Genomic DNA, 27421 nt, shown 5'->3' on the forward strand with positions numbered 1-27421 from the left:
GCATATCAATGTTTCCCAACCAATGTGCCTCCAGCTGTTGCAAAACTACAATCAGGAACGCAGAGAGATGGTAGACTGAGGTTGGATAGAATTGTAGCAAACTTTAAGCTCCGAACATTAAAGAATCGAAACGCAAAATACATTAGAAACGTGTAGAATTTGTATTTTATATTATTCCCTTTTATTATTACCCTTTTTTTAAATTTATTTATTTATACACTTTTTTTTATTTAGAAACATTTCAATTTATAAAATACCGTAAGCAAACAAACAAAAAATAAATAAATAACGGATAAAACTACCTACAAAGTTTCCCAGGCCAAGTAACGATTATACTTTAATTACACTTTTTATTTATTTATTCATTTATTTATTTATATGTTTATTTATTTATTATTTGTTTCTTTATGTATTTATTTTTATTATTTTTGTATTTATAAATGTATTTATAAAATGTGTTAAATAGTTTTTGATAAACATTGAATTTTATAAAACAAGAAATCAAACAATATAAATAAATAAAATAAAATAAAATTATATTTAAATATACATAAAAATAAACAGTACCTACATATATAGTAAAGGTCTGTAAGAGTGGATAATAGCACACCGGCTCTTGGTACATGTGGGCTCTTGTACCCCATTCCCACTGTGGGCCCCCCAACCCTAAAGGTCCCTGACATCAGACGTCAGCCCTAGTTAGAAGAAGACTTGGCTGTACTGCACTGTTCTTGTAGGAATTTGGCTTATTCATGGAATTCTGCTCCTGGTGTACTCGGTTGGCCAAAATAAAGGGTGAGGGGTGGACTTGTCATTTGGTCATGAGGGCAGAAGTGGGGGCCCATAGCCTCTTGGTCAGTGAACACATACAATTTTGATGTGGCACATGCAATGGTGCCTGGTCCTGGCAGAGAGGTGCTTCCTGGGGAGGTCTCGGAAAATCGTTGACCACAGAGATGACCGGCATCAACCAGTGATTGGTGGAGCAGGAAGCGTGCTCAGATGCTTAAAGAGTACCTGTCACCAAACTAAACTTTTAATATATTGTTCCTTATGTAATTATAAGACACTTTGCTATTTACTTGCTGTTAAAATTTTCAACCTTTATATGTTTTTAATGTGATTGATAAAACGGCCACTAGGTGGCTATGTTCTGTTCCCTGCTGCAAGTCAAACAGTTAGTCTGGTCTCCTCCCGGCTGGCAGGAGACCAAATTTAGGAAGTGCGTGCGGGGCATGGGGGGCACAGCTCTCACAGGCTTCAGTGATGTCGCGCCTGCTGGGGAATGCCCACTTTTTCTTGCCGGCAAAATTTAGTTTGATGACAGGGACTCTTTAAGGCAGTGGTCTCCAACCTGCGGACCTCCAGATGTTGCAAAACTACAACTCCCAGCATGCCCGGACAGCCAACGGCTGTCCGGGCATGCTGGGAGTTGTAGTTTTGCAACATCTGGAGGTCCGCAGGTTGAAGACCACTGCTTTAAGGGATCGGGGTCCTCCCTTACTTCAGACAACCCCCTTAAATCCCATTTTTAAGACAATTGAATGGGAACGTTCTTGTTTACCATCAAACAGTAAAAGTCTATACAAACCTAATACTGAAAATTTGCATCAAATGGCGCAAATTCTCGCAGAAAGTCTCCAGAACCTTAGAGTGTAGCTGTCGTTTCAGGTAACTTTTCGGCATGAGCTTTGTCTTTGTACATGAAGAGTAGCGCTATTTCTCGCCAGGATATATAATTTGGCATTTTTCGGCAGATGTCTGCTCCTGCCCCGGATCTAGCAGGTGTAGGCTAGCAGACAACGGCGTAACTATAGGGGGTGCAGAAGGGGCAGTTGCACCGGAGCCCTGGTGCCTAAGGAGGCCTCAAAGCACATCTGCCCCATAAGAGACCAGTATTGTATTTGGCACATGGGGCCCAGTTGCCAGATTTTACATCGGTGCCCAGAAGCTACAGGTTACGCCTTTGCTAGCAGAGGATCCTGCCTTTATATATTTCTATAGCAAACCCTAAAAAGCTGCTGCAGAAGCATGGAGGACGTTATAGAGCAGTACTGAGCAGTGTGTGTTGTGTATCCAGCAACGGGAGGAGATTTAATGCTCCCAGTAAAGTTTTGTACCTTCTTTGCAAATTTTGCTCATGGCACTCTTCAATTAATCCCCCTCCTATCTCCCTTCTCGCCCCTTCCTCTCTCCATAGACTTGTATGGAAAGAATGTAACTAGTTCCTTAGTGAGCTTTTTTAAAGGTTTTTTTTTTTTTGTTAAAAACCCTATAGCAACAGACATAGATATATAATGCATACCAGTGTTTCCCAACCAACGTTCTTCCAGCTGTTGCAAACATGTCCGGACTGCCAGAGGTGGTGACAGATGAAAGGGAAGCCTTGATTTACCTTTAAGAAACAGTGTGGATCATCTTTAGCAGGCAGACTGGCTCACGTAACATGGCACTTGGTAACCCTGGTCCCCACTTTTGTTGCAAGAGACAAATTCTCCCTGAGGACAGGCAGTGGGGAGCAGATTGCATAGAAGTGAGACACCTAGTGGCCAAGACTTTCAGACCTAGTGGCCAAGACTTTCAGACCTAATGGCCAAGACTTGTAGAGCTGTTTTAATGGGGTAGAAGCTGTATTCCTCAACCAGTGTGCCTCTAGCTGTTGCAAAACTACAACTTCCAGCATGCCATCCTGGGAGTTGTAGTTTTGCAACAGCTGGAGGCACATTGGTTGGGAAACACAGAGGTAGAGAGTAATTTCTCTACAATTTTCTATTTAGACACTTATTGTTCTATGATATATATGTCACGCGTGTGCGGTGTATGCTGATTCAGACACTGACGTTACTCATGCCTGCTTTCTCCACCCCCTCTTCCTCTTGTGACTCATCCCACGCCAAATATGATGGGAAAGGGAAGCCTTGATTTACCTTTGAGAAACAGTGTGGATCATCTTCAGCAGGCAGACTGGCTAATGGTACATAGCACATGGTAACCTCAGTCCCCACTTCTGTTGCCAGAGACAAATTCTCCCTGAGAATATGCAGTGGGGAGCAGATTGCATGGAAATGAGACACCTAGTGGCCAAAACTTTCAGAGCTGTCTTCATGGGGCAGAAGCTGTTTTTTTTTCCAACCAGTGTGCCTCCAGCTGTTTGCAAAACTACAACTCCCAGCATGCCCGGACAGCCTTTGGCTGTCGGGGCATGCTGGGAGTTGTAGTTTTACAACAGCTGGAGGCACACTGGTTGGGAAACACAGGGATAGAGAGTCATTTCTTTCTACTTTTCTATTTAGACACTTATATCGGCCTTTATTGCTCTGTGATATATATATATATATATATATATATTTCATGCGTGTGCGGTGTATGCTGATTTAGACACTGACATTACTCATGCCATCCTGGGAGTTGTAGTTTTGCAACAGCTGGAGGCACATTGGTTGGGAAACACAGAGGTAGAGAGTCATTTCTCTACAATTTTCTATTTAGACACTTATTGTTCTATGATATATATGTCATGCGTGTGCGGTGTATGCTGATTTAGACACTGACATTACTCATGCCTGCTTTGTCCACCCCCTCTTCCTCTTGTGACTCATCCCACGCCAAATATGACGGGAAAGGGAAGCCTTGATTTACCTTTGAGAAACAGTGTGGATCATCTTCAGCAGGCAGACCGGCTCATGGCACATGGTAACCCCGATTCCCACTTCTGTTGCCAGAGACAAATTCTCCCTGAGGACAGGCAGTCGGGAGCAGATTGCATAGAAGTGAGACACCTAGTGGCCGAAACTTTCAGAGCTGTCTTTATGGGGAAGAAGCTGTGTTTCCCAACCAGTGTAGTGTGCCTCCAGCTGTTGCAAAACTACAACTCCCAGCATGCCCGGACAGCCGAAGGCTGTCCGGGCATGCTGGGAGTTGTAGTTTTGCAACAGCTGGAGGCACACCGGTTGAAAAACTCAGCCCTTTATTGCTTTATGATATGTATGTCATGTGTGTGCGGTGTTTTTCAGACACTGACGTTACTCATGCCTGCTTTCTCCACCCCCCTCTTCCTCTTGTGACTCATCCCACGTCAAATATCGAAGATGGCCTTTACAATTAGATGTATTCCGGCGTGCGTAGCGCCTGTGTGGGTGATCGTATCCACCGATGATTATCCCCCCGAGCCCCTACATGGAGGAAGCGGGTGCCATAGCTCATCCCAGCTTTATTATCTCGGAGATACATAGTGTTCTTATACAGAACCAGTGCATCTAATACAGATCATTCTGTAATATTCACTAGTTACGGTTGGAATACGATGTAGCAGAGCCGAGCGGTTCTGTAGCCTGTATTGTTGGATGATATAACAAGGCGACATTGTATTCCTGCGCTCTGTGGGATTTTCATCGATAGATTCACCTCCCATTCATCTGGAAGCCGGGGTTGACGTCAGCGAGGGCCATCATCATCCGCTACGTCAAGTAGAGACGAGTATGTCCTGACGTACGAAGGAGCCGGGTAATTCACCCGGACAGACTTCACACAATCTCACCCATCCCCCTCACATCATTGTTTTTTTGTTTCTTTGTGTCAATGTTCTCGTTGATCTGGATACATGTATTAATATATTATTGAAGGATCAGTCGGGTGTTTTATGCTTTCTGAGAGCTTTTGATGGGGTCAGAGAGGTGTATATAGTATATAGGGATTATATATATATATATATATATATATATATATAAATATATATATACACATATATATATATATATATATATGTGTGTGTGTATATATATATGTATATATCTACTGTATATACATAGACATAGGATAAAGGACAATGGTTCATACATACGTTGTTGCCAAACTATAAATCCCAGCATGCCCAGACAACCTTCTGTAGAGCAGCAGGTTGGAGACTATAACTTTAGATCTCCATCATGTGTCTCTCCAGCTGTTACAAAACTGCAACTCCCAGCATGCCCTGTCTATTAACAGAGAAAACCTATGAGTCCTGTTTCTCCTGTAGATGGGAAAGCAGGACTCACAGGCTTTGTCTATGAGTGGGTGGGGGGAGTAGGACTCACAGGCTTTCTCTATGAGTGAAGAAATAAAGACAAAAAAGACAACCGGGAGGCAGCGCCTCGTGTATTACCCTTGGCAGGTGAGGGAACCAAAAAGTATGCTGAATGTACACCCAGGACTTAAGTCAGGGTGGCCGCTCACCTTAAAGTAGAAGAATTGCGCATATCACCCCTTGATTGGGGTACCAGATAGAGTTGGATGAGCTGCCGAGCCTGATGGTCACAGGAGCGTGTCAACGCCCTGTAGAAACTGGAATACTTGTGAGAAAAAAGACCAATGGATCCAGGCGCTGCTCTATCCAGGTATACACAGGATGCAGGTAAGTGTTCTTAATCAAGCAATTTTATTGAACACAAAATAACAAAAGGATCATGACGCGTTTCGGGGTAAATTCCCCTTCCTCAGATGATCTCTGAGGAAGGGGAATTTACCCCGAAACGCGTCATGATCCTTTTGTTATTTTGTGTTCAATAAAATTGCTTGATTAAGAACACTTACCTGCATCCTGTGTATACCTGGATAGAGCAGCGCCTGGATCCATTGGTCTTTTTTCTCACAAGTATTCCAGTTCTCTATGAGTGGGCAGGGAAGCAGGACTCACATGCTTTCTCTATGAGTAGACGGGGATGCAATACTCACAGGCATTCTCTATGATTGGGTGGAGGAAGCAGGACTCACAGGCTTTCTCTATATTTGGGGGGAGGAAGCAGGACTCACAGGCTTTCTCTATATTTGGCTGGAGGAAGCAGGACTCACAGGCATTCTCTATAATTGGGTGGAGGAAGCAGGACTCACAGGCTTTCTCTATATTTGGGTGGAGGAAGCAGGACTCACAGGCTTTCTTTATGAGTGGGTGGAGGAAGCAGGACTCACAGGTTTTCTCTATGAGTGGGCAGGGAAGCAGGACTTACAGGCTTTCTCTATGAGTGGGCAGGGAAGCAGGACTCACAGGCTTTCTCTATGAGTGGGCGGAGGAAGCAGGGCTCACAGGCTTTCTCTATGAGTGGGCAGGGAAGCAGGACTCACAGGCTTTCTCTATGAGTGGGCAGGGAAGCAGGACTCACAGGTTTTCTCTGTGAGTGGGCAGGGAAGCAGGACTCACAGACATTCTCTATAATTGGGTGGAGGAAGCAGGACTCACAGGCTTTCTCTATATTTGGGTGGAGGAAGCAGGACTCACAGGCTTTCTTTATGAGTGGGTGGAGGAAGCAGGACTCACAGGCTTTCTCTATGAGTGGACAGGGAAGCAGGACTCACAGGCTTTCTATATGAGTGGGCAGGGAAGCAAGACTCACAGGCTTTCTCTATGAGTGGGCAGGGAAGCAGGACTCACAGGCTTTCTATATGAGTGGACAGGGAAGCAGGACTCACAGGCTTTCTATATGAGTGGGCAGGGAAGCAAGCCTCACAGGCTTTCTCTATGAGTGGGCAGGGAAGCAGGACGACTCACAGGCTTTCTCTATGAGTGGGCAGGGAAGTAGGACACACAGGCTTTCTCTATGAGTGGGCAGGGAAGCAAGACTCACAGGCTTTCTATATGAGTGGGCAGGGAAGCAGGACTCACAGGCTTTCTATATGAATGGACAGGGAAGCAGGACTCACAGGCTTTCTATATGAGTGGGCAGGGAAGCAAGACTCACAGGCTTTCTCTATGAGTGGGCAGGGAAGCAGGACGACTCACAGGCTTTCTCTATGAGTGGACAGGGAAGCAGGACTCACAGGCTTTCTCTGAGTAGACGGGGATGCAATACTCACAGGCATTCTCTATAATTGGGTGGAGGAAGCAGGACTCACAGGCTTTCTCTACATTCGGGTGGAGGAAGCAGGACTCACAGGCTTTCTCTATATTTGGGTGGAGGAAGCAGGACTAACAGGTTTTCTCTATGAGTGGGCAGGGAAGCAGGACTCACAGGCTTTCTCTATGAGTGGGCAGGGAAGCTGGACTCACAGGCTTTCTCTATGAGTGGGCAGGGAAGCAGGACTCACAGACTTTCTCTGTGAGTGGGCAGGGAAGCAGGACTCACAGGCATTCTCTATAATTGGGTGGAGGAAGCAGGACTCACAGGCTTTCTCTATATTTGGGTGGAGGAAGCAGGACTCACAGGCTTTCTTTATGAGTGGGTGGAGGAAGCAGGACTCACAGGCTTTCTCTATGAGTGGGCAGGGAAGCAGGATGACTCACAGGCTTTATCTATGAGTGGGCAGGGAAGCAGGATGACTCACAGGCTTTATCTATGAGTGGGCAGGGAAGCAGGACTCACAGGCTTTCTCTATGAGTGGGCGGAGAAAGCAGGACTCACAGGCTTTCTCTATGAGTGGGCAGGGAAGCAGGACTCACAGGCTTTCTCTATGAGTGGGCAGGGAAGCAGGACTCACAGACTTTCTCTGTGAGTGGGCAGGGAAGCAGGACTCACAGGCATTCTCTATAATTGGGTGGAGGAAGCAGGACTCACAGGCTTTCTCTATATTTGGGTGGAGGAAGCAGGACTCACAGGCTTTCTTTATGAGTGGGTGGAGGAAGCAGGACTCACAGGCTTTCTCTATGAGTGGGCAGGGAAGCAGGATGACTCACAGGCTTTATCTATGAGTGGGCAGGGAAGCAGGACTTACAGGCTTTCTCTATGAGTGGGCAGGGAAGCAGGACTCACAGGCTTTCTCTATGAGTGGGCAGGGAAGCAGGACTCACAGGCTTTCTCTATGAGTGGGCAGGGAAGCAGGACTCACAGGCTTTCTCTGTGAGTGGGCAGGGAAGCAGGACTCACAGGCATTCTCTATAATTGGGTGGAGGAAGCAGGACTCACAGGCTTTCTCTATATTTGGGTGGAGGAAGCAGGACTCACAGGCTTTCTTTATGAGTGGGTGGAGGAAGCAGGACTCACAGGCTTTCTCTATGAGTGGGCAGGGAAGCAGGACGACTCACAGGCTTTCTCTATGAGTGGGCAGGGAAGCAGGACTTACAGGCTTTCTCTATGAGTGGACAGGGAAGCAGGACTCACAGGCTTTCTATATGAGTGGGCAGGGAAGCAAGACTCACAGGCTTTCTCTATGAGTGGGCAGGGAAGCAGGTCTCACAGGCTTTCTATATGAGTGGACAGGGAAGCAGGAATCACAGGCTTTCTATATGAGTGGGCAGGGAAGCAAGACTCACATGCTTTCTCTATGAGTGGGCAGGGAAGCAGGACGACTCACAGGCTTTCTCTATGAGTGGGCAGGGAAGTAGGACTTACAGGCTTTCTCTATGAGTGGACAGGGAAGCAGGACTCACAGGCTTTCTCTATGAACGGGCAGGGAAGCAGGACTCAGAGGCTTTCTCTGTGAGTGGGCAGGGAAGCAGGACTCACAGGCTTTCTCTATGAGTGGGCAGGGAAGCAGGACTCACAGGCTTTCTCAATGAGTGGGCAGGGAAGCAGGACTCACAGGCATTCTCAATGAGTGGACAGGGAAGCAGGACTCACAGGCTTTCTTCATGAGTGGGCAGCGAAGCAGGACTCACAGGCTTTCTCCATGAGTGGACAGGGAAGCAGGACTCACAGGCTTTCTCTATGAGTGGGCAGGGAAGCAGGACTCACAGGCTTTCTCTTTGAGTGGGCAGGGAAGCAGGACTCACAGGCTTTCTCTATGGTCCGTGGCAGCATTTATAGGGGTCAGTGATTTGACATATTTTTTCAGAAACAACTCCACTCTTGTCCATTGATTGCTTCTGGTATTGCACCTCAGCACCATTCACTTTCAGTCCATATACGTGCCATGGTCAGGAGCAAACCTGTTTCCGGCCAAAAATAAAAAAAGGGCCCTTTTTTTTTAATTTTCCTAGAAAACACTTTGTTGGTCTATTCACACGTACAGTATTTGATGCACAGGATATGATGCTGCAGATTACAATGTAAACTAAATGCGTGAATACAGCTCCAAATCCTGCTCATCAAATCTGCACAGAATACTGTATGTGTGAATAGACCCTGAAACAGTTTTTTACATGAAGATCGAAGAAAATCATAAAAAACTATCATCCCTTCTCTCTGCCGCTCTCAAATGCAGACCTGAATGATCTGCTTTAAGTACAGCAGCAGGGTGTAAGAAAAGAATCAGGAAGAAGATGGACGACGTGAAGTATATGGATGATGTGGATGGATGAGGGTAGAACTGGGCATCGGGTATCAGACCCTCCGCTTTGTATTGGAGAAAAAGAATGGCGCAAGCACTAATTTTTTTCTCTGCTAAATTCCTGTAACATTACCGGATCACCGATGGGCCACATGCAAGTGAATGGGGGCCTTCGGGACCCTGCAGTGGCCATTTGTATCTGACCCGTTTCAGGGTCCGATCGACTCAAGAAATAAAAGAGCTGATCGAACCCTTAAAGGAGTAGTCCAGTGGTGAACCCAGTGGTGAACAACTTATCCCCTATCCTAAGGATAGGGGATAAGTTTGAGATCGCGGGGGGTCCGACCGCTGGTGCTGTACGATCTCCTGTACGGAGCCCCGACAGCCCGCTGGAAGGGGGCGTGTCGACCTCCGCACGAAGAGGCGGCCGACACGCCCCCTCAATACAACTCTATGGCAGAGCCGAAGCGCTGCCTTCGGCAATCTCCGGCTCTGCCATAGAGATGTATTGAGGGGGCGTGTTGGCCGCCGCTTCGTGCGGAGGTCGACACCCGCTATCTGGCCGGAGAGCCTGGCCCCCGTACAGAGAGATCGCAGAGGGCCCCAGCGGTCGGACCCCCCCCGCGATCTCAAACTTATCCCCTATCCTTAGGATAAGGGATAAGTTTTTCACCACTGGACTACCCCTTTAACGGGTTGTGTGAACCTAGCCTTAACACAGGCTTAAAGGAATTCTCCATCCCTAGACATCTTATCCCCTATCCAAAGAATAGGGGATAAGATGTCTGATCGCGGGGGTCCCGCCGCTGGGATCTCGCTGCGGCACCCCAGTCATCCAATGCACGGAGCAAACTTCGCTCCATGCCAGATGACTGGCGATGTGGGGCAGAGGCTCGTGACGTCACGGTCACGCCCCACTTGTGATATCATGGCCACGCCCCCTCAATGCAAGTCTATGGGAGGGGGTGTGACAACGTCGGCACGCCCCCTCCCATAGACTTGCATTGAGAGGGCGTGGCCGTGACATCACGAGGGCGAGCAGCCGTGATGTCGCGAGCCTTCGTATTAAGCAAACTCAGCAAAATTGCATGTAATAGTTCACTATGTAAAAAATTTTAATAAATGTGAATAAGTTTGAATCACGCCCTCCCCCCTTTTCCCATTTTTCAAATAAAATAATGTGAACAAAACTAAACGTATGTGGTATCGCCGCGAAATGCCCAAACTGAAAAAATATTGGGGGAGATTTATCAAAACCTGTGCAGAGGAAGAGTGGTGCAGTTGCCCATAGCAACCAATCAGATTGCTTCTTTCATTTTCCACAGGCCTCTAAAGAGGCCTGTGGAAAATGAAAGAAGCAATCTGATTGGTTGCTATGGGCAACTGCACCACTCTTCCTCTGCACAGGTTTTGATAAATCTCCCCCATTATGTTTATTAAACCGCACGGTGAACGGTATAAATGGAAAAAAAATTACCAAATCCAGAATTGCAGATTTTTGGTCACTTGAAGTTCATATAGCAGAATTTTTTTTTATAAGTGATCAATAATTCCCATCAAAACAAAAATGATACCGATAAAAACTACGGGTCATGATGCACAAAATGTCCCTCATGCAGTTCTGTATGCGAAAAAAAAGTTATAGGGGTCAGAGGAGGACAATTTTAGGCATACTCATTTTCGTACAAAACGTTGGGGTAGATTTATAAAAACCTGTGCAGAGGAAGAGTGGTGCAGTTGCCCATAGCAACCAATCAGATTGCTTCTTTCATTTTCCACAGGCCTCTTTAGAGGCCTGTGGAAAATGAAAGAAGCAATCTGATTGGTTGCTATGGGCAACTGCACCACTCTTCCTCTGCACAGGTTTTGATAAATCTCCCCCGTTATCATTTTTGAAAAGTAGTAAAATAAAACAAAACCTATGATTATCATTGTAATCATACGGACTTACAGAATAAGTAAGTAAGAAATTCTGGCGAAAATGCGCTGAGTAGAAATGGATGCCCTCGAAAGTAAAAAAATTGTGTTTTGTTGTTTTGTTTTGTTCTTTCAGTTTTGCCCCACAAATAATTATTTTTTGATTTAGCAGTTTTTTTGTATTTTTTTTGTGGTGAAATGACTGATGTCATTACAAAGTACAATTGGCGACGCAATAAAGCAAGCCTCATATGGGTCTGTAGGTGGAAAATTGAAAGCGTTTTGGTGTTAGAAGATGAGGAGAAGAAAAAACAAACAAAAATTAAAAATCCCTGCATCCTTAATGGGGTACTCCACCCCTAGACATCTTATCCCCCTTATCCAAAGGATAGGGGATAAGATATCTGATCGCGGGGGTCCCGCCGCTGGTTACCCCCGCAATATAGCATGCGGCACCCACCTGTTTCTTGTCCGGAAGCGCCGTCACGCCCCCCTCCCATAGACTTGCATTGAGGGGAAGGGGCGTGACGTCACACGGGGGTGGAACTTCCGTTCCCGTGGTCGGGACCCAGACCCTCCAGCGCTTCCGGACAAGAAACAGGTGGGTTCCGCATGCTATATTGCGGGGGTCCCCAGCGGCGGGACCCCCGCGATCAGACATCTTATCCCCTATCCTTTGGATAGGGGATAAGATGTCTAGGGGTTGAGTACCCCTTTAAAGGAGTACTCTGCCCCTAGACATCTTAGCTCCTATTCAAATGATAGGGGATAAGATGTCTGATCGCAGGGGTCCTGCCACTGGGACCCCCCCGCAATCTCAGTGCAGCACCTGGCGTTCTTAACAGTATGTCACACCACATCCCCTCCATTCATGTCTATAGGATGGGGCATGGCGTTACATCATGGCCCCTGAACCCAGCATTGTAAACATACAGGGGGAGATTTATCAAAATCTGTCCAGAGGAAAAGTTGCTGAGTTGCCCATAGCAACCAATCAGATCGCTTCTTTCATTTTGCAGAGGCCTTTTCAAAAATGAAAGCAGTGATCTGATTGGTTGCTATGGGCAACTCAGCAACTTTTCCTCTGGATGGGTTTTGATAAAAATCCCCTACTGTTTAGAATGCCAGGTACTGCGCGGAAACAACCCCCCCCCCTATATACTTTGGATAGAAGCGGAGTACCCCTTTAAAGGTATAAACACACTCATGTATGTGACATGTCTTATTTCTCCCCCTTTCTGTCTCGTCTTTTCCCTAGGCTGTCTCTTTGACCTGCACCTTTGTTCCAAGGAGGAGGTCTGTGTACAAGGTAAGTGTCCGAAATGCAAATCTGTATGAAATGGGTTACCTAAAATTGAGAACCAGTCTGTCCATTAATGACCCCCTCCCCTATTAACACACTGTGGTCAAGTAATGCTAACATACTGCTATATAGTGCCTACATGGTGCTGGTATAACAGATTACAGTGCTTCCAACCTATTGCCATATAGTGCCAAAATAGCGGTGCCATACAGTGCCTACATAGTAGAGGATATTACCCATGGATGAGTGTAGAGTCTAGGTCTTCAAGCTGTGAACCTCTGTCTGTTTCAAAACTACAACTACCAGCATGCCCAGACAGCCATTGGCTGTCTGGGCATGCTGGAAGTTGTAGTTTTGCAACAACTGGAGATCCACTGTTTGGTGACCACTGGTACCTTGCTTCTAGAGGAGATATGATGCCATATCGAGGTCCTATACATTGGCACATGGAGTGGCCACAGCATGAAGTGCCCATATTGCAAAACTACAACTCCCAGCATGCCGTACAGCAAACGGGCATGCTGGGAGTTTTGCAACATCGGGATTAAATCAGAATAATCTGAATGAAATTAAAGGGGTATTCCAGGAAAAATCTTTTTAAATCTCAACAGGCTCCAGAAAGTTAAACAGATTTCTAAATGACTTCTATTAAAAAATCTTAATTCTTCTAATAATTATCAGCTGCTGAAGTTGAGTTGTTCTTTTCTGTCTTGCAACAGTGCTCTGTGCTGACATCTCTGCTTGTCTCGGGAACTGCACAGAGTAGAAGAGGTTTTCTATTGGGATTTGCTTCTACTCTGGACAGTTCCCGAGACATGTGTCAGCAGAGAGCACTTAGACAGAAAAGAACAACTCAACTTCAGCAGCTCATAAGCACTGAAAGGATAATAGAAGTCATTTACAAATCTGTTTAACAAATCTGATAATAGAAGTCATTTACAAATCTGTTGAACCCCTAAACAGATTTGTAAATTACTTCTATTAAAAAATCTTAATCCTTCCAATACATTTTATGGGCTGTATACTACAGAGGAAGTTCTTTTCTTTTTGTATTTCTCTGATGTCATGACCACATTGCTCTCTACTGACATCTCTGTCCATTTTAGGAGCAGCAAATGTTTGCTATGGGGATTTTCTCCTACTCTGGACAGTTCCAAAAATGGACAGAGATGTCAGCAGAGAGCACTGTGGTCGTGATGTCAGTGTTCCTAAAAGAAAAGCATTTCCTCTGTAGTATACAGCCCCTAAAAAGTACTGGAAGGATTAAGATTTTTTAATAGAAGTAATTTACAAATCAGTTTAACTTTCTGGCACCAGTTAAACTCCACGGGAGTACCCCTTTAAATACTCTGTTGTTCAGCATGGATAAGGTTAAAGATAGTTTTCCAGAACTTTTTTAAATGATGACCTGTCCTCAGGATAGGCCATTAATATCTGATCAGCGGGGTCCACCACCTGGAACCCCTCCTGATCAGCTATTAGCCAGAGCCGCTGCATCCACATATGCAATACGCGTGTCATGGCCGCACTGGGTCACCACAGCTCAGCTCCCATTTACTTCAAAGCATAGGTCATCAATCAAGTAGTCCGGAAGAAAACCCTTTAGGCCTTTGTGGCGTTTAATTACAGGTTTAATTACAGGTTTAAATAGCGCAGTTTTATGGCAATACAATTGAGCTACTTTTACAGCTATTTAAATAAAATAGTGTTTAACTTTCAGCAGTCTTGCTAATTAATCTTCATGTGTGAACACAGCCTCAAGGTTCATTTTTGATGGTCTGTCCTTAGGATTGGTCATCAATAACCAATAAAAGGGGCGGCGGGGCCCGTGCGTGTGCTGCGGCCTATTCACTTCCAGCCTGGTTGGATTCTCTGGTATCTGCGTTGCGCTGATGTAAACGCATCTAGACGCTAGAGACACTAAGCTGCAACCAGGTAGAAAGTACATTTTGCTGTATTTGGTGATAGGTCTCCATGACAATGCTGCACATGCAGATTGTTGCTATCAGAATCTCTTAGTAATGCAGCCTCGGGCTTTGAGACCTTAAAGGGGTACTCCGGTGGAAAATAAAAAGTTTTCAAATCAACTGGTGCCAGAAAGTTATACAGATTTGTAAATGAAATATAGATATGATAGGAGTACGCGCTGGGAGATAGCTGAGAGGAATGACAATAGATAAAAAACAGAGGTGATGTCCTACCTTAAAGGGGTACTCCGCCCCTAGACATCTTATCCCCTATCCAAAGGATAGGGGATAAGATGTCAGATCGCTGGGGTCCCGCTGCTGGGGACCCCGGGGATCGCTGCTGCAGCACCCCGCTATCATTACTGCGCAGAGCGAGATCGCTCTGCACGTAATGACGGACAATACAGGGACCAGAGCATCGTTACGTCACGGCTCCGCCCCTCATGACGTCACGGCCCGCCCCCGTCAATACAAGTCTATGGGAGGGGGCATGGCGGTCGTCACGCCCCCTGCCATAGACTTGCATTAAGGGGACGGACTGTGATGTCATGAGGGGCGGAGCCATGACGTGACGCTGCTCCGGCCCCTGTATGGCCCGTCATTACGCACAGAGCAAACTCACTCTGTGCAGTAATGATGGCGGGGTGCCGCAGCGGTGATCCCCGGGATCCCCAACAGCGGGACCGCGGCGATATAACATCTTATCCCCTGTCCTTTGGATAGGGGATAAGATGCCAGGGGCGGAGTACCCCTTTAAGATTACCTGTTTTTTATCTATTGTTTTTTATCTATTGTCATTCCTCTCAGCTATCTCCCAGCGCGTGCTCCTATTATATTTATATTTTATTACTCATTTTTGTACGTCGTACAGGAAAACGTACTGGCGTAAACGCAGCAGGGTATAGTAGACCACAGTCTCCACCAGGGCGAGTGATACATTTATTATATTTTAGATTTGTAAATTACTTCTATTAAAAAATCTTAATCCTTCCAGTACTTATTAGCGGCTGTATACTACAGAGGAAATGCTTTTCTTTTTGGATTTCTCTTCAGTCACGACCGCAGTGCTCTCTGCTGACCTCTGCTGTCCATTTTAGGAACTGTCCAGAGCAGGAGAATATCCCCTTAGCAAACATTTGCTGCTCTTGACAGTTCCTAAAATAGACAGCAGAGGTCAGCAGAGAGCACCGTGGCCGTGACAGAAGAGAAATCCAAAAAGAAAAGCATTTCCTCTGTAGTATACAGTCACTAAAAAGAACTGGAAAGATTAAGATTTTTATATAGAATTAATTTACAAATTTGTTTACCTTTCTGGCACCAGTTGATTTAAATAAAAAAAAAAAAGTTTTCCAACAGAGTAAAGGGGTACTCCGGCGGAAAATAAAAAGTTTTCAAATCAACTGGTGCCAGAAAGTTATACAGATGTGTTAATCTTAATCTTTCCAGTACTTATCAGCTGCTGTATGCTCCAGAGGAAGTTGTGTAGTTCTTTCCATAAAAAAAGAATGATGGGCACAACCCCAAGTGAAAAGGGGTGCAAACTGTAGCCAAAAATTACCTGTGTATAAAAAGAAAAGAAAAAGCTGGCTACTATAACAAGGATGCACACCCAAAAATTATTACAAAAATGGAAAAACTTTTATTGGAAATGAAAAAATAGTACACACACATTAAAAACACTTAAAACATACAAGAACCCAGGGGAGGACTGTAGTCCTACATACCCCCAACCCCATGCCGGATATCAGTAATCTACGGGAAAAATTCCCAGCAACTAAAATAAGATACAAATCAATTCATACATCAAAGTACAAAAAATATATAGGAAATAATAATTGTGTCAGCACCCCACAATACAATACAAAAAGAAATGAGAAAGAATTGTATATATTGTGTGTGAATACCAAAAAAAACTCTACTGAGAAATGCAATGTACAAAGAAACAAGTGTACAATATACCAAAATGAAATAAACTACTAATGTGAAGCCACCTGAGTACTGTCAGGATCCGGATAGGTATGCAGTGAGGATACTGGTGGTGGATCCTCTGTGTCAGTGGGGTGATGGCGTGGGCCGTACCAGGGGAACGGAGTCTAAGGGGTTACTGATTTTCACCAGAGCCCGTCGCAAAGCGGGATGGACTTGAAACGGCAGGTAACCCCCAGGTCATTTCACCCGATAGCAACTCAACCCCACTGACAGCTGAGACAGGCGCGGTACAAGGGATTAGGCAAGAGCAAGGTCGGACGTAGCAGAAGGTCAGGGCAGGCAGCAAGGATCGTAGTCAGGGGCAACAGCAGAAGGTCTGGAACACTGGCTTGGGAACACACTAAACGCTTTCAGAGGGGAAAAAGGCAACAAGATGTTTTATAGGAAACACGGTAATTGGGCCAGGCACCAATTAATGGTGCACTGGCCCTTTAAATTTAAGAGAGCCGGCGCACGCGCGCCCTAGAGAGTTGGGCCGCGCGCGCCGGGAGGACACAGAGGGCAGAGGGAGGTAAGAGGAACGGGATGCGACCCGCGGGCGGACTTATGCCGCCACGCGGATCGCATCCCCGCCAGCGGCACTGTGGCAGCGCTCCCAGTCAGAGGGACAGACCGGGGCGCTGCAGGAGGAGATACAAGTACCAGAACATACCACCTGTAAACCTGAATATAACTGAGCGGTTGGGTTATGTGTACCAATGAAATAGATAGAATGGCTGGAAATAAGTCGCCACGGCATGGGGGGCAGCAGACTCCACACGTTCCGCTACACTGACTCGCAGCTTCCTCAGGAGTGACCTGACCACAGTGCTCTCTGCTGCCACCTATGTCCGTGCCACCTAGGTCAGTACCCCAGAGTACCCCTTTAATATCTCAGCATAAAAGTAAGATGTTGCCAAGGGGTTGACCAGCAAAAGAAACAACCTCTGTACGGTGTTGAAAAATTTACTAAAGCAGCTTACTAATATAGAAGGAGATTTATCAAGCTCCACAGTAATTATTTTTTTTGCATAAAAAAGTCACACGTACTTTTCTATACTCGCTGAGACTTGATTTTGATTTTTTCTTATTCCAAAGCACATTTCTGAAATCTGCTCACGTAGTATTTTTTATTTTTTTTTTACTTTGCAGTGGTCATGTATTCATCAAATAGTCGCTATTTATGAAGAAAAAAGTTGTATCTCTGTTTAAAAGTCGCATATGTATTCCAGGTCCAACCTGGCTTACAGTCTGTAGAAAAGGACATTAAAGGGGTATTCCAGGAAAAACTTTTTTTCTTATATCAACTGGCTCCAGAAAGTTAAACAGATTTGTAAATTGCTTCTATTAAAAAATCTTAATCCTTCCAATAATTATCAGCTGCTGAAGTTGAGTTGTTGTTTTCTGTCTGGAAACAGTGCTCTCTGCTTGTCTCGGGAACTGCACAGAGAAGAAGAGGTTTGCTATGGGGATTTGCTTCTAAACTGGGCGGTTCCCGAGACACGTGTCATCAGAGAGCACTTAGATGGAAAAGAACAACTCAACTTCAGCAGATCATAAGTACTGAAAGGATTAAGATTTTTTAATAGAAGTAATTTACAAATCTGTTTAACTTTCTGGAGCCAGTTGATATATATAAAAAAGTTTTTTCCTGGATAACCCCTTTAACACCCACTTAAACAACTGTTCTTGTTCTGCATAATGAAACAAAGCTACTACATTAATGTTAATTACCCTATTTATCGGGGTATACCACGCACCGGCCTATAACACGCACCCTCATTTTACCAAGGATATTTGGATAAAAAAAGTTTTTTACCCAAATATCCATGGTAAAATGAGGGTGCGTGTGTGTGCATGTATATACCCCGATACACCCCCAGGAAAGGCAGGGGGAGAGAGGCCGTCGCTGCCCGCTTCTCTCCCCCTGCCTTTCCTGGGGTCTAGAGCGCTGCTGCCGGCCCTTCTCTCCCCCTGGCTATCGGCGCCGCTGCCCGTTCTGTCCCCCTGACTATCGGTGCCGGCGCCCCATTGCCGGCGCCGATAGCCAGGAGAAGAGAAGCGGCGCCGACAGCCAGGGGGAGAGAAGGGGCAGCGGCACCTATTGCCGGCGCCGCTGCCCAGTTGCCTCCCCCCATCCCCGGTGGCATAATTACCTGTTGCCGGGGTCGGGTCCGCGCTGCTGCAGGCCTCCGGCGCGCATCCCCTGCGTCGTTGCTATGCACGGCGCGGCGCACTGACGTCATGCGATGGCCTCTCTCCCCCTGCCTTTCCTGGGGGTGTATCAGCGTATAACACGCACATAGACTTTAGGCTAAAAATTTTAGCCTACAAAAGTGCGTGTTATACGCCGATAAATACGGTATAGAAAAAAATTATTATATAACTAATAACTATTAATTTTAAGGTCGAAAATACACACTGCACACCTTGTTAATTTTAGGACACGTACATGCTGGCGTACCCACCAAATTTTAAAATGAATGTTGTGTTAAAATAGAACAAGGCACAACATAATTGTGTAAGAATTTTTACAGACTATGTAAATAACCCATATGTGGCACAAACTGTTTTCCTTAAAAAAAAAGAATCATCTATAGTAATACAGCTTCATGCACATTTTGGGATGGGTAACGTACCGAGACGTTTTTTTTTTTTTTGTGTGTGGCTTCACTATTGTTTATGTGCCTGTTGGTGCTGCGCTGTCTTCTTCCTGATGTTTGAAAAGAATGATAAATCTCCTTCATAGTGTTATTAGCCACAGTGCGGAGATCTTTCCTATTAGCTGTGCTGTTTCCCCTGTAAGCTGTGACGTCACTTCACAGGCTCTGAAAGCAAGCCTGCTTTATCCCTCCTCCCCCTCCCCTCCTGTCAACCAGGGACGAGACCAGTGATATGAAGGGGGGAGCTGGTATTACAGCTCAATAGGATTCATTGGATAAGGCATCGGAGAGCTGGTTCTAACAGAAACTATAGTACTGAGAATAATTTCCTGCTGACTTATCTAATGAGTCATAAACCTAATGAGCAGGAATACTAGCTCCCCCTCTTCACATCGCTGGTCTTGTCCTGGGCTGACAGTAGAGTAGGGGGGGAAGAAGGGACACAGCAGACTTGCCTTCATAACCTGTGACATCAACAGGGAAGCAGCGCAGCTGATATAGAGATATCTCAGCACTGTGGCATTATATTAGTAAGTTGCTTTATTATACTTTTTAAACACTATGCACAGGTGTTTTTTTTCACCAGACAACCTCTTTAATGTGCGCAAATTATCTTGATGTTTTTGTGTCACCATTACGTTTTTATAGAATGTGCCAAATTCTATGTACGCCTAATATTTGCCCTTTTGGTTCCAGATGGTTTATTCGGTCAGTGCCGCGAGCGGTCTGAGAGGGACGTGGGCCATTTCCAGGTGACACCGGGTACGCTGCAGCAGCTGCAGGCGGTGCTACGAAGACTGACGGCAAAAGGTATGCCCTAATATGAATGAATCCCAGACCACGGTTACGCTGGATATGTCAGCTTCTTTGCGTTTTTCTTTTTTACCATTACGGTTAATTTCATTTTGCTGTGTGCAAAAATTATCAAGTATACTATTGTGTATGCCCAAAAAAAAGTTTCCCTATAAAATGTATACATTGATGTTTTTCCAACCAGGGTGCCTCCAGCTGTTGCAAAACTACAATTCCCAGCATGCCCGGACAGCCGTTGGCTGTCCGGGCATGCTGGGAATTGTAGTTTTGCAGCAGCTGGAGGCACATCAGTTGGGAAATCATGAAGATACAGGCAAGGGAACCAACAAATCAAAATATATTTAGGACCAATAAATGTGCTGAAATAAAATATATATATATATATATATATATATATATATATATATATATATTTATTTATTTAAAAAAATTATAATAAATAAAAAATAATAATATAAATAAATAAAAAAAAGAAAGTTTCCCCCATCATTCTGCACTCAATACCCCAAAGTAAAAAAAAAATTTAAAAGCAAAAACATAAGTATTCAGACCCTTTTCTATAACACGTGATATTTAGCTCCGGCTCCTCCCGTTTCTCTTGATCATCTCTGAAATGTTTCTCCACATTGGTTGGAGTCACCTCTGGTGAATTCAGCTGATCAGACAAGACTCAGCCTTGTCTATATAAGGTCTCACAGCTGACACGGTATAGCAGAGCAAACACCAAGCTGTGAGGTAGAAAGAACTGCCTGTAGAGCTCAGAGACAGGATTGTTTGGAGGCACCGATCTGGAGAAGGGGAAAAATATATCTGTATGCTGCTGCACTGATTCTGTGTGCAGATAGGAGAAACTTCCAGAAGGTCCAGAACCATCATTGCAGCCTCCACAATCTGGGCTTTATGAAAGAAAGAAGCCTTCTCAGCAATAGACAATACCATCCCTACAGTGATCATGGTGGGGACAGCATCATGTCTGGGGGAAACCAGGTACTGCCCATCACCTGCCCAATACCATCCCTACAGTGATCATGGTGGGGGCAGCATCATGTCTGGAGGAAACCAGGCACTGCCCATGACCTGCCCAATACCATCCCTACAGTGATCATGGTGGGGACAGCATCATGTCTGGGGGAAACCAGGCACTGCCCATCACCTGCCCAATACCATCCATACAGAGATCATGGTGGGGACAGCATCATGTCTGGAGGAAACCAGGCACTTCCCATCACCTGCCCAATACCATCCCTACAGTGATCATGGTGGGGGTAGCATCATGTCTGGAGGACACCAGGTACTGCCCATCACCTGTCCAATACCATCCCTACAGTGATCATGGTGGGGACAGCATCATGTCTGGAGGAAACCAGGCACTGCCCATCACCTGCCCAATACCATCCCTACAGTGATCATGGTGGGGGTAGCATCATGTCTGTAGGAAACCAGGTACTGCCCATCACCTGCCCAATACCATCCCTACAGTGATCATGGTGGGGGTAGCATCATGTCTGGAGGAAACCAGGCACTGCCCATCACCTGCCCAATGCCATCCCTACAGTGATCATGGTGGGGCAGCATCATGTCTGGAGGAAACCAGGTACTGCCAATCACCTGCCTAATACCATCCCTACAGTGATCATGGTGGGGGCAGCATCATGTCTGGAGGAAACCAGGCACTGCCCAGCACCTGCCCAATACCATCCCTACAGTGATCATGGTGGGGGTAGCATCATGTCTGTAGGAAACCAGGTACTGCCCATCACCTGCCCAATACCATCCCTACAGTGATCATGGTGGGGGTAGCATCATGTCTGGAGGAAACCAGGCACTGCCCATCACCTGCCCAATGCCATCCCTACAGTGATCATGGTGGGGCAGCATCATGTCTGGAGGAAACCAGGTACTGCCAATCACCTGCCTAATACCATCCCTACAGTGATCATGGTGGGGGCAGCATCATGTCTGGAGGAAACCAGGCACTGCCCAGCACCTGCCCAATACCATCCCTACAGTGATCATGGTGGGGGCAGCATCATGTCTGGAGGAAACCAGGTACTCCCCATCCCCTGCCCAATACCATCCCTACAGTGATCATGGTGGGGGCAGCATCATATCTGGAGGATACCAGGCACTGCCCATCGCCTGCCCAATACCATCCCTACAGTGATCATGGTGGGGGCAGCATCATGTCTGGGGGAAACCAGGCACTGCCCAGCACCTGCCCAATACCATCCCTACAGTGATCATGGTGGGGGCAGCATCATGTCTGGGGGAAACCAGGCACTGCCCAGCACCTGCCCAATACCATCCCTACAGTGATCATGGTGGGGGGCAGCATCATGTCTGGGGGAAACCAGGCACTACCCATCACTTGCCCAATACCATCCCTACAGTGATCATGGTGGGGGCAGCATCATGTCTGGGGGAGACCAGGCACTGCCCATCACCGGCCCAATATCATCCCTACAGTGAAGTATGGGGTGGGGGGGGGGGGGGGGTAGGGTTCTCTCTTTCGGGTAACTGAGCCTAATCTTATGTTATGTATAAACCCAAAGGGGGGGGGGAATCTAGTCAATGGATGTGATCGATGAAGGGTCTTTGTGCTTGTGGCTGCAGGGCTGTCATGGAAGGATGATGTGACGCAACGCGTGATGGCTCATGAGATGGGACGAATCCCACAGCACAAGTCCAAGGAGCCGCTCGACCTCCTGGATGAGGACAGGTAAGACTCTTTCTAATCCGTCTTCGGAAATGGTGATGACTCCAAACTGTGGCCCTCCAGATGTTGCAAAACTACACCTCCCAGCATGCCCGGACAGCCAACGGCTGTCCGGGCATGCTGGGAGTTGTAGTTTTGCTAAATCTGAAGGGCTACAGTTTGGGGACCACTGACAATTGCTGCTGTCTCTGTTTCGGGATTCTCACTGAACAAAATCAATACCAGTCAAGAAGATATAAAATCTTTTCTTCACTTCTTCCCCCTCCCAAAAAAAAAACAGGCATCGCTTTTCAATCCCCAGATACATACAGCTTAAATGGAGCTGTATACAGTGATGGATGACCCACCTCTCAAAAACATATTGATCTGAAATTCCTCTTGTTGTCTCTTGTGAAGGTTTTGTTTTCGATTGTGGGTAACATGTACACAACATTGGATGGGGAGATGGGATTGATCGTTTGTGTTAAAATTTGCACATTTTTACTTTTCATTTGCGCACCTTTTATACACCTCTTTGAATGCAACTTAATACATACATTGCGTATATTTTTTAAAGGATACACAACGGGGGAGAAAACGCTCAACAACTAACTAGGGGGTGGAGTATACTTGCGCAAAAATAATATTTACGCAGGTGGTAAATGCGCCGAATTTATTTTCAAACACTTAGCCGCGGTATTTGTCATGAGCCCAGACTTTTGTGCGGTGCGAAACTTGCTGCACAAGCGCGTGTTTGGGTTAGAATTATCATGCACAAAATTCATTATGTGGGGCACATTGTTAAAAAAAAAAAATTGACGCAAATGACAGGACGCTCCTGAATAGTGTAAAAAAAAAAAAAAAAAGCTATAAAAACCTGGAGTACATTTGTGAAAAAAATTGTGCAATAATCTGCGCAAACTCATCCAACCCAACCCACACAAACACACAAATACATACCCCCCAAAAAAATGACAGCTTGAAAATGGTGCAAAATTAGATAATGGCTTTGGCTCATAAAAAATGTGCAAAATAAAAACACACAGCGTACACAGTTTAGCAAGAGTGCACCAGTTTATTAAACACCCCCAAGTGCAAAAATACCAAAATAATAAAATGAGGGGTAGAGGTAGACAGCTCCAAACCTCCCGCTGTTACACGTGTGCGCGGGTTGGCGTGTCCCGCCGAACTTCAGCATACAGGAATAGAATGTCCAGCACACAGTGTACGATGCTTTTAGGATTTATTAGGCATAAAATCAGATACAGAGCAGGAAACCTACGCGTTTCGGGTAATGCTACCCTTAATCATGGCATCATTGCCATGATTAAGGGTAGCATTACCCGAAACGTGTAGGCGATTTGCTCTGCATCTGATTTCATGCCTAATAAATCCTTAAAGCATCATACACTGTGTGATGGACATTACTTTCCTGAAAAATAATAAAATAAGTGCAAACTACAAAAAATTTCACAGAAACAATCATAAATAGATGCACACAGTATCTGCCCATCGAGCTGAAACATAACCCACTCAAAAGAAGCCCCCAAAAATGTGCAAAAACAATGATAAATGCCACCATAATCATTGCTTTAGCCTTTTAGGGGAAGATTTATCAAAACCCGTCCAGAGGAAAAGTTGCCCAGTTGCCCATAGCAACCAATCAGATCGCTACTTTCATTTTGCAGAGGCCTTGTTGAATGTGAAAGTAGCAATCTGATTGGTTGCTATGGGCAACTCGGCAACTTTTCCTCTGGACGGGTTTTGATAAAACTCCCACTTAGATCTGGCAAACGGTTGTAATTTCTTTTTCCTCCAATTTTTTATGTCTTTTTCAACCGAAAACCTTTAATGCTATCATAGCTATGTTTTTTTTTTTTTTTTTTTTTTTTATAGTTCTGAATGTTTTTAAAGGGGTATTCCAGGAAAAAACTTTTTTTTTTTCTTATATCAACTGGCTCCGGAAAGTTAAACAGATTTGTAAATTACTTCTATTAAAAAAATCTTAATCCTTCCAATAATTATCAGCGGCTGAAGTTGAGTTGTTCTTTTCTGTCTGGCAACAGTGCTCTCTGCTCACATCTGTGCTTGTCTCAGGAACTGCACAGAGTAGAAGAGGATTTTCTATGGGGATTTGCTTCTACTCTGGACAGTTCCCGAGACAGGTGTCATCAGAGAGCACTTAGACAGAAAAGAACAACTCAACTTCAGCGGCTCATAAGTACTGAAAGGATTAAGATTTTTTAATAGAAGTAATTTACAAATCTGTTTAACTTTCTGGAGCCAGTTGAGATATATATATATATATATATATATATATATATATATATATATATATATAAGTTTTTTTCCTGGATAACCCCTTTAAGGTGCAGCCGTAGCTCCATTAGCATCAATAAGTCATCCCCCCAAAAAAAGTCGCCATGTAGATGGGATCTTATTCTTACAATTCCAAGAAGATTAAGGAAACGGCGCAGCAGAGGACATATAATCCAGAATTGTCATCTCTGGGGAAATACAAAGGTTTATTAGAAGAGACGCATCAGGAGAGGTGACAGCTCCGCTATAAATCCGGTGACTCACAGGTGACGTCTTCTCCAAATGTAGAAGTTCTGTCTAGTTATTTTCTGCAGCGATGATTTCTCCTGACAAATGAAGAGACACTTTCGGTCCCTCACGTCTGCAGCCAAATACCAATCTCTATAGCAACACAGTTATCCAGCGGGAAGAATTTCTTTCCCAACTTTGCTCACTTAAAAGTCTCTATAAAAAAAAAAAAAATTTTTTTTTTACTTATCTCCTTACTTAAAAAAAAACTAAAAAAATCTTTCTAGCACCAGTTGAAAAAAAAGCAACAGTTAAGGATTAGGAAGATTTGGCATGGTTGGAGAGAAGAATAGAGAGAGAAACAAATAATTAAATATGAATCCTGGAAAATTTAAAAATCCTATTTTAATTTTTTTTTTATTTTCTTCCCCCCGAGAGTCGGTTGTTAAGGAGGGGTGGGTGGTTTTTGGGTAGTGAAATAGGAAAAAAAAAAAAAAGTGGATTCCGTGTGTGTTTCTGTATATGGATGTGATATGTTTTTTGAAAATAAAGATTAAAAAAAAAAAAAAAAAAAAAATCAACTGGTGCCACAAAGTTAAACAGATTTGTAAATTACTTCTGTTTAAAAATCTTAACCAATCCAGTACTTATCAGCTGCTGTATGCTCCACAGGAAGTTGTGTAGTTCTTTCCAGTCTGACCACAGTGCTCTCTGCTGACACCTCTGTCCGTATCAGAAACTGTCCAGAGCAGGAAAGGTTTGCTATGGGGATTTGCTTGTACTCTGGACAGTTCCTGACATGGACAGAGGTGTCAGCAGAGAGCACTGTGGTCAGATTGGAAAGAATTCCAGAAAGAAATACAACTTCCTTTGCAGCATACAGCAGCTGGTAAGTACTGGAAGGATTAAGATTTTTTAATAGAAGTAATTTACAAATCTGTTTAACTTTCTGGCAACATGATTAAATTATGAAATATGAAACACTAGCATGTAAGGGGGGGGGAAAAGCAACAGTTAAGGATTAGGAAGATTTGGCATGGTTGGAGAGGAGAATAGAGAGAGAAACAAATAATTAAATATGAATCCTGGAAATTTAAAAAATCCTATTTTAATTTTTATTTTTTTTTCCCCCCGAGAGTCGGTTGTTAAGGAGGGGTGGGTGGTTGGTTTGGGTAGTGAAATAGGAAAAAAAAAATGTGGATTCCGTGTGTGTTTCTGTCTATGGATGTGATATGTTTTTTGAAAATAAAGATAAAAAAAAAAACAACTTTCTAGCACCAGTTGTTTTAAAAAAAAAAAAAAAAAAATCTTTTCCACTGGAGTAACCCTTTAAAAGTCTCTTAAAAAATATATTTTTTTTTACTTACCTCCTGCGCTCCAGCAGTGCCGGAGGCACTGCTGGAGCGCAGGAGGTAATTAAAAAATATATATTTTTTAAGAGACTTTTAAAGGGGTACTCCAGTGGAAAAAAATTTTTTTAAACAACTGGTGCTAGAAAGTTTTTTTTTTTGTTTTTTTTTTCATCTTTATTTTCAAAAATCATATCACATCCATAGACAGAAATACACACGGAATCCGAATTTTTTTTTTCCTATTTCATTACCCACCCACCCCTTCTTAACAACCGACTCTTGGGGGGGGGGGGGGGAGAAAATAAAAAAGATTTAAAATAGGATTTTTTTATTTGTCAGGATTCATATTTATTTAATTGTTTCTCTCTCTATTCTCCTCTCCAACCATTCCAAATCTTCCTAATCCTTAACTATTGCTTTTTTTTCCCCCTTACATGCTAGTGTTTCATATTTCATAATTTAATCATGTTGCCAGAAAGTTAAACAGATTTGTAAATTACTTCTATTAAAAAATCTTAATCCTTCCAGTACTTACCAGCTGCTGTATGCTGCAAAGGAAGTTGTATTTCTTTCTGGAATTCTTTCCAGTCTGACCACAGTGCTCTCTGCTGACACCTCTGTCCGTGTCAGGAACTGTCCAGAGTACAAGCAAATCCCCATAGCAAACCTCTCCTGCTCTGGACAGTTCCTGATACGGACAGAGGTGTCAGCAGAGAGCACTGTGGTCAGTCAGACTGGAAAGAACTCCAGAAAAAAAATACAACTTCCTGTGGAGCATACAGCAGCTGATAAGTACTGGATTGGTTAAGATTTTTAAATAGAAGTAATTTACAAATCTGTTTAACTTTGTGGCACCAGTTGATTTAAAAAAAAATTGTTTTCCAGTGGAGAACCCCTTTAAAGTTAGATGAAAATACTACCACTGGACAATCCCTTTAAAGGGGTTATCCAGGAAAAAACTTTTTTATATATATATATATCAACTGGCTCCAGAAAGTTAAACAGATTTGTAAATTACTTCT

At 44.5% G+C, this 27421-nt stretch overlaps 1 protein-coding gene across 2 annotated transcripts in view; it reads left to right on the plus strand.

The window, feature by feature from the left end:
• PTPRN (protein tyrosine phosphatase receptor type N) overlaps nt 1-27421 on the plus strand; it is a 114954-nt gene that overhangs the window by 4418 nt on the left and 83115 nt on the right. For both annotated transcript variants that reach the window (XM_056534275.1, XM_056534276.1), the window contains exons 2-4: nt 12350-12400; nt 19689-19802; nt 22419-22524. In XM_056534275.1, coding sequence (XP_056390250.1) covers nt 12350-12400; nt 19689-19802; nt 22419-22524 — 271 coding nt within the window. The remainder of the gene's footprint in view (nt 1-12349; nt 12401-19688; nt 19803-22418; nt 22525-27421) is intronic.

Source organism: Hyla sarda, chromosome 8 (assembly GCF_029499605.1).
Source record: "Hyla sarda isolate aHylSar1 chromosome 8, aHylSar1.hap1, whole genome shotgun sequence".
NCBI lineage: Eukaryota > Metazoa > Chordata > Amphibia > Anura > Hylidae > Hyla > Hyla sarda.